The 8,189-nt window shown below is 37.8% G+C and overlaps 1 protein-coding gene across 1 annotated transcript; it reads left to right on the top strand.

The window, feature by feature from the left end:
* Positions 1-1,600: 1,600 nt before the first annotated feature.
* Positions 1,601-5,838, top strand: LOC137718211 (AP2-like ethylene-responsive transcription factor ANT). Its single transcript, XM_068457712.1, has 9 exons — positions 1,601-2,585; positions 2,690-3,290; positions 3,540-3,622; positions 3,793-3,801; positions 3,898-3,986; positions 4,071-4,144; positions 4,233-4,283; positions 4,382-4,458; positions 4,769-5,838. The coding sequence occupies exons 1-9, from the start codon at positions 2,294-2,296 to the stop codon at positions 5,446-5,448; spliced, it is 1,956 nt and encodes a 651-aa protein (XP_068313813.1). The 5' UTR covers positions 1,601-2,293; the 3' UTR covers positions 5,449-5,838.
* Positions 5,839-8,189: the final 2,351 nt, after the last annotated feature.

Genomic DNA, 8,189 nt, shown 5'->3' with positions numbered 1-8,189 from the left:
TGCCATAAGCTCCTTGCCACGCACTTGGACAATTTTTCCAGGTCCAGTGCATGCAGTTAATGCTTCCAATCATGCTAGGGAAGACTCGCATCTGACCTTTCCTCATCAGCCTTCGCAGGTCCCTTGGCGTGGATGTCCAAAGGTACTCATTAGTATAGAGGGCTTCGATTTCGGAGCAAAAACGCATCAAGGACTCCAGAACAATTGATTTTCCCATCCTCGTTATCTCATCCACTTGATCTGCAGATACTTCATATGCAAACATCCTCAAGGCAGTAGCAATTTTTTGCTCAGGAATAAGACCTTGAACATGAAAAACATCATTTTTTTGCACAAAATAGGGATCATGGTTGCAAATAGCACTCATGATTTTGTCAAACAAACTTCGTTGCATTCTAAAATGACGTCTCAAAACATGATCGGGGAATACACAATTGAGGATAAAATAATATTCCAAGAAACCTCTACCTCATTTTCCCTTCTTTCTATCCAAGTTTGCAACACATCTTATTTGACCCACATCTTCCATGACAAAGCGGGAATGTGAGGGCCTCTGCCTTCAATGTTCATCATCCTCATCCTCCTCCATTGCGAAAGTCTTATCTCCACCTTCTTTGAGATTGAACAATTCTTCCTGTTATGACAATAATCTTTTCTGTTGCTCCTCAAACTGTTTGGACAATCTCTTTGAAGAAGACATTGTAAGAACTCAAGATTTAAAAACAACGAAGAAGGATTCTTAGCTAAAAAGAAGGATTGAGTTTGGTGTGTGAATGATGATGGATGTAGGGTTTATATAGACAAAAAAAAATAAAGGATGAGGTTCTAGATATTGCCACGTGGTACTACATGATTGGTTGAAAATCTTATCGAAATTTTGGCTAAATTATTGTAAACAGATAGTGACACGTGGTGCGTTAGGATTGGTTAAAAATCTAATCGGAAATATATCCACAAAATAGTACGTTCGGATAATAACACGTGGCGTGACAAGATTGGTTGAAAATTTTATCGAAATCTTGGCCAAATTGTTGTAAACAGATAGTGACACGTGGCGTGACGAGATTAGTTAAAAATCCTATACGAAATTAAAACTAAATTTAACTAAAATTTATTATTTATAAAAAAAATTAATAATATTTTAATACATGGCTAGGTGCAAACGTATTTTGTAGAGATGTAGATCGTTTGTGTCAATGTATTTTTTAGGGATGAAGAAACATTTGACCAATTTACTGTTCATGAAGCCTATCACTATTTATTAAATAGATTAAATTGGTTGAATGCCAGCGTATTTTTTTAAGGATAGACTGGCTCTAGTAATAAAGTTTTTCAGTTTCTTGGTTCAAGTTTTGCATGCTTGAATTCAACCGAGCTAACTAGAATACTGTATTCCTCCTGTATACGCGTTCGAAAGTTTGAAAAACAAAAGTAGAAAAGAAATAAAAAAGCATTATTTCTAATTTTAATTTGTAGATACTTTGAGCCTGCAGAGGGGCACAAAGGCTGTACTGTATGAAGTGACTAGATGGGGCAGCGTCCTGCTCGTCAAATCCATCTTAAGGCCCTGTGACTGTAAAAATAAAGCAAACTAGTTTTGGATATCTGACTTATCTCTCTCCCTGTCTCTCTGTCTCTCTCTCCTCTCCCTATTGGCTACCACATACCCACTAGATTCAGCTGACTACTGTAAATGAAGAGGGAGAAGAAAGATTATTAAAAAGGATTGAGAATAATAATTTCTGGGTTTTATTTAGGTTAGTGTTTCTGGGTTTATTTGGGTAATTAATGAGGAAACTTGAGAGGGTTTTGTATGTTGGATAAAGGGTTTTAGTGATATTGGATCTGGGATTTTGGTAGGGTTTAAGAGGAAAAGGAAAAGTCGTGGTCTTTATCACATACACAGATCCCTATGGGATATATGCTGGGGATGCCCTTCGGCATTTTACTTGCTTGCCAAAGCCTTGAATATATTTATATTCTTTTTGTTTAGTTTCAAGAGACCACAGGTTTTTCTGTCTTTAGAGAGAGAAACACGGTGGGGGGAGAGAGAGAGAGAGAGAGAGAGAGAGAGATGATGTTATATATGTGAGTGCATAGAAGGAAGTGTTTTTGAAGTTCAGAAGCTAGAGAACAAAAAACGAAGTTCTTCTTTTTCTTATGGGGAGGGAGGAGATTTTTGACATGATTAGGTTATTTGGTGTCAATGATTGAGTAGATTTTAGAAGTAAGAAGTTGAAATCTAAAAAACCCAAAAAAAGGAAGAGAGAGAAAGAAAGAGTGAGTGAGGAAGATGAAGTCCATGAATGATCATAACAATAACAACAATGGAAGCAGTAACAGTAACAATAATAACTGGTTGGGTTTTTCACTCTTACCCCACATGAAAATGGAGGCTGCTGCTTCTTCCTCGTCCTCAGCTACCCTCCCAAGCAACAGCAGCTTCTACAACCTCAGCAGCTCTGGGCTCTGCTGCTATGGAGTTGGAGAAAATGGTAACTTTCACTACTCTCCTCTCTCTGCAATGCCCCTCAGGTCAGATGGCTCTCTCTGCATCATGGAAGCTCTCAGCAGGTCACAAACAGGTACTTTTCTTCCCTCTCTAAAACCCAAATCAATATTTCTCTCTCTCTGAAAAATGCTTGAATTCTATACAGCTTTGATATATTTTTGCTTTTTTTATTTGAAGGAATGATGCCCAACACATCCCCAAAACTGGAGGACTTTCTGGGAGGAGCAGCTCATGATTATGTGAGTGAGGAGAGAGAAGCCATGGCTCTGAGCTTGGACAGCTACTACAATGCAGAGGCAGAGCAGCAGCAGAATCACCACATTCCACTCCATTCCAGTTCCTACTACTCCGGAATACCAATCCAAGGAATCTACCAAACCCAAATGGAGGAAGAACATTCTAAGAATACCCAAATGACTCAAATCCCAGAGGACTTGAAAACCTGCTGGGTTTCCAGGCAGTACTCTGCCCACCCAGCTCTGGAGCACCACCACATGAATAATGTAACCATGGTTGATGACAATGGCGGTTCTGGGTCCATTAATGGCGGCATGAACCGCGGCGACTTGCAGTCTCTAACGTTGTCCATGAGCCCTGGATCACAGTCCAGTTGTGTCACAGCTCCAAGGCAGATCTCTCCCACTCAGACAGAATGTGCAGTGGCAGTCATTGAAACAAAGAAGAGAGGATGTGGAAAGCTTGGCCAGAAGCAGCCTGTTCACAGGAAGTCCATTGACACATTTGGGCAGAGAACTTCACAGTTTAGAGGTGTCACAAGGTTCATCTCAAAACCATCTCTTCAATTTTGTTATTTTACTAGAAATTGTTTCCAATTTTCATTACATTGTTGTGTATCTCTCCTCGAGAAGTGATTTCGGCACTCTCATTTTCTTCCGAAGAAACTAGGGAAGTAGTAACTAAGGAGAACCGGTGTGCGAAAATCGTTTGACTTTTTTTTTTTTTTTTCTCAGAGTGTTCTTCAAGTAACCTTTTTTTTTTAAATTTTGTTAAATTTTGCTTCTCTTAGGCATAGGTGGACTGGAAGATATGAGGCACATCTGTGGGACAACAGCTGCAAGAAGGAAGGGCAAACCAGAAAAGGAAGGCAAGGTCGGTCAATGAAAACAACACACTATTCTTACTGTTCTTTTGGGAATTATTTCTTTTTTACTGAATATTTTTTAGGACCCTACCTGCTGCTGAAATCTGACTTCTGCTATTAATTCTTTACCTGTCATGTTTATGCTGCTGTTGGATTCCGTTCAAATCAAATAATTCAGTATATCTTGGTATGTCTTTTCTCTCCAACAATAATTTGGGATTTTAGTTTTAATTGTCACCTAATTTGTTGATTTGCATTAATCATTTGTTCGTTTGAACTGCAGGAGGTTATGATATGGAGGAGAAAGCTGCTAGAGCATATGATCTTGCTGCTCTTAAGTACTGGGGTTCGTCAACTCATATAAACTTTCCGGTAGGGTTTTTGACTCTCGGAGTTTTTATCGGTTTGTGAAAGCTTTTTAGTAGCTGAAGTTTCATTCTCTTGGTCTTTTGGCAGTTGGACAATTACGCTGCACAACTTGAAGAGATGAAGAACATGAGCCGGCAGGAATATGTTGCGCATCTGCGAAGGTAGCGATTTTGATTTGTTAATCACAGGATTTGTTTTCCAATGTTTTAGAATTTTTTATGAGTATTCATGAGTTCCTTTTATTTTCAGGAAAAGCAGTGGATTTTCGAGAGGGGCTTCAATGTACCGAGGCGTGACAAGGTTTTTCCGGTTTTGCATTAAACGCACCAAATTTGAAGGTTAAAAGGGTTAATATTGTTCTAATTTTGGTTTTGTTTTCTGATCTTGGTTTTCTGCAGACATCACCAGCATGGGAGATGGCAAGCTAGGATTGGCAGGGTTGCTGGGAACAAGGATCTTTATCTTGGAACTTTTGGTAAAATTCATACATTGTTTGAATTCCTTTTCTTTTCGGTCTCATTTTCTAAATTTCATGAGGCTCTTTGCTTAAGCACTTTTTCAGAAGGACTTATTTTTACGGCAACTCTGTTCTCACACTTTTTATAAGGCTGATGAAATGTCTGCTTTTGACTGTAACAATGGACTTTTTTAAGGCTGTGTTAGAAAAGGACTTCCCAGCTAAAATCACTTATTAAAGGCTATATTTTTACTGCAAAGTTTTGATCTTTCTTGCAAAGCTAATTAATGCAGTTTTGTACGGAGTCTAAACTTGAATTGAATTTTAGGCACCCAAGAGGAAGCTGCAGAAGCTTATGACATAGCTGCAATCAAGTTCCGCGGCGCAAATGCGGTCACCAACTTTGACATTACCAAATATGACGTTGAAAAAATCATGTCCAGCAATACCCTACTCGCCGGAGAGTTTGCTAGGCGCACCAAGGTGATCGAACCTAACATTGCAGCGCCAGCCATTGAGTATAACCCACCAACACAGAACAATGCGGAAGCCAATCAACCCGAAATCAACAATGGGAATAGCCTAGACTGGAAGATGGCACTGTACCAATCTGCAGCTCAGCAACAAGCAGACAGTTGTGTTCAAACACTTGATCAGAAATCGGTCGGTTCGGCGAGCTATAGAAATCTCTCATTCTCAATGGCATTGGAGGATTATATTGGAGTTGAATCCGTGCACTCAAGTCAGACAATGATGGATGAAACAGCTAGGGTGGGGCCTCATTTTTCGAATCCGTCCTCGTTGGTGACAAGTTTGGGCAGCTCCAGAGAAGCTAGCCCTGATAAATCGGGCTCCAACATGCTGTTTGCAAAACCTCCATTGGCATCAAAGTTTGTAAGTCCAACCTCTGCAGCAGCTGTTAGCTCCTGGTTCCCATCAGCACAGCTGAGGCCTGCCGCCATCTCCATGTCTCAATTGCCTCTCTTTGCTGCCTGGAATGAGACCTAGAAAGCTCTGATGTGTTCTGCTGAAATGTCTTCAAAGTTTTTTGCATGAACAAGGAAAAATGGGAAGATATTAGTTATGTTTGGGGAGGGAAAAAAAAGAGGTAAGGGTAAGTAATTAGTGGAGAAAGTTCTGGATGAATCAAATGACAATTGTGGGCCTTGGGGGTTCCACTTTTCTGTCTGTAAGAAACTTTTTTCAAACCAAACCTTTTGGCTCATATGGTAATTATGAAGATCTTGCAAGATGGAGGGAAGTTAAAAAAAATATGGAGTACGACAGTCGTAACAGTCATATGATGAGCTGCTCTTATTAAGGAGTGAGTTGTACTGTATTTGTGTTTTGTCCAAATTCATGTACGTATAACGTTCAATGCACACGTTCAATCTCTTTATTTTTCTAGATGAAAAGAGATTAAGGGGTGGTTTATGATTAAATGCAATGAAATTATGAAATGATGCATGCAACATTAGAAGTAGCCCTTGCATAATTGAAGTAGCTTTTCAAACTTTTTTAAGGTCCCAAAGTACAAAACCAGCTCAATGTTCTTCAATAATGCTAAAAAAGGAGTTTAAAGTCCTGGCTTTGACTCAACTATCTAATCCATGTTCCTCAATCTGCATAACACCATGATTACAATCCCTTTTCTCATTTGAGCTTTCCTCAAGGGCAAACAAACATTCCTCGTTATTTAAAAAAGGGTGGGGGAGGGATTCTTGGAGATCAAGACTTTATTTTCGCTTATTGTTTTTTATAGCCAAAATGGTATTGGAGATTGGTTCAACTTCTCATTTTGGTTCATGATATTGAAAATCAATAGAAGTGACATTTGAGTATGTCTACTGTAAATTATTTTAGTTATTTCATGAAAAATCCATCAATATATTCGTTAAGTGGAAAAGTTGATTTGACAAAAATACTCTAAAAAAAGTAGTCATGTGGTCATTTACGTGACATATTAACAAGGATATTTATAGATTTTTCACCGAATAATCAAAATGACTTACAATGAACAAATTCATGGATCACTTCTATAAATTTTCATTGTCACAAACTAAAGTAAAGAGTTCTCAAACTCAAGAAGCTTTTTGGCTAAAAAGCCTTTAGGATTTAATGGCTCATAATTAGTAGGCACTTTGTCTGCTATTTCTTTTTGCAAAAGCACTTATGTGGGATGAAAATTTCTTTAGCTTTAGTAATCCCACTTCTTGCTGTAATCCAAAGAGAATTTTTGGATGTTAAAGATATTCCATGTCGTGGTCTGCAATGTGGATGCTTAATAAAAATAAAATCGTATGGTTAAAATCATTCCACACGTACGTGCGTTTACAGTGTTTGGCTTCATGACATTCCACGCGTGTGAGGTCGATTGCAATCTTGACATTTAGGGTTCATATGATAGGGAGTGCAATGAGGGATTAGTGCCGGAAAAGCTGGAAGCTTAAGCCAATGTAAAAGTTGTTTTGTTGGAGAGAATAATAGTCGAACTCTTCTACGAGTGTGGCTTTAGTATTATGTATCCTTTAATATATGGGTGTTTTAACGGGTAAATTTAATTTTCACAGCTGTTTAGATTTAGACATCTAGTTATTCAATACTAGAGGAGAGTAATAGTCAAAGATTAGTCATTTATTTTTTGTATAAGCAAACAATACAAGACTGAACTCGTAAGTAAAGACATATAAAAAAGAAAAAACTTGGTATGTGTAATCAAAATATTAACTCCCGTTACAGGTTAGAAGGAAACAATCAACGTAACAAATAAAGTTGGCAGGAAAGGATTACTCATTTCTATTTTTATTTTTATTCGATAAGAGTAAAGAGTTCAATGGTCAAAATATCAAAGCTTGTTTTGTGGAAAAAAGTTGGAAAAGCAAATAGGGTTTCTTGTTATATTTACAGAAAAGTAAGGATCAGTTATGACATTTTCTTCGACCTTGTTCGAGTTTAGTCAACAAATATGATTACCAGCTTGTTGAGTACAGGTTGGATAGGAGAAAACAATGCCACGAAATTTTCTGTTCATCTTATCTGCGCACGAGCTGGATCCTTCCTTGCATGCAGATCTAATCGAAGATAAAAAGTACATGGTACCAAGATATTGCAGAAAGTGAAACCATGTGAGCGTGATCATGGTAGGCAAATAAGTTTCAATAAGTTAGATTGAGAGGTTTTAGCGTTGTATTACATAACGAAAGATATATACAAATGTCATGCATTAGATATACATCCAATTACAATACAAATTCCTTCGTTCTCGAATGAGAACTATATAACTATAAAAAGTGTAACTATGTAAACATTATCCTAATAGATAAATAAGTTAAAACAAGTTAGATGAGGAGACTTTTAACTATCTTTGGTTGCAGTACATAATAATAGAGATACACACAAAGGTCTACGCTGTTTCAAAATAAATTATCTTGTTCAGATGAGAACCATATAACTATATATATATATATATATATATATTACGGTTGGTGACAGTGCGAGGCGGCCTAGGTAAATAAACAAAAATGTATGGTACTTGACAAAAACAACAAAAATGTATGGTACAATTGGTTAAATTTTGTCTGCAATGGGGCCTATGCCAATGGGTAAAAGCTCACATTTTTGTCAAGGATTGAAGGACTTTGGCAGCAAAGCATCAGTGATAACAATATGTCTTGCACAGTGCTCTGAGATGAGCCCCCCAAAAGGAACAGAAAAGAAGAAAAATTACACGTACGCTGTGCATCCATATA

The sequence above is a fragment of the Pyrus communis genome, chromosome 15, assembly GCF_963583255.1.
Source record: "Pyrus communis chromosome 15, drPyrComm1.1, whole genome shotgun sequence".
Classification (NCBI taxonomy): Eukaryota; Viridiplantae; Streptophyta; class Magnoliopsida; order Rosales; family Rosaceae; genus Pyrus; species Pyrus communis.
Note: the sequence above shows the minus strand (reverse complement) of the source record. Positions and strands in the feature narration are given on the sequence as shown.

Coding starts and splice junctions, on each gene's coding strand:
- LOC137718211 (XM_068457712.1), top strand. CDS start 2,294: ATGAAGTCCATGAATGATCATAACAATAACAACAATGGAAGCAGTAAC. Junction 2,586..2,689: donor TCTCAGCAGGTCACAAACAG/GTACTTTTCTTC, acceptor TTTTATTTGAAG/GAATGATGCCCAACACATCC. Junction 4,284..4,381: donor ATGTACCGAGGCGTGACAAG/GTTTTTCCGGTT, acceptor GGTTTTCTGCAG/ACATCACCAGCATGGGAGAT.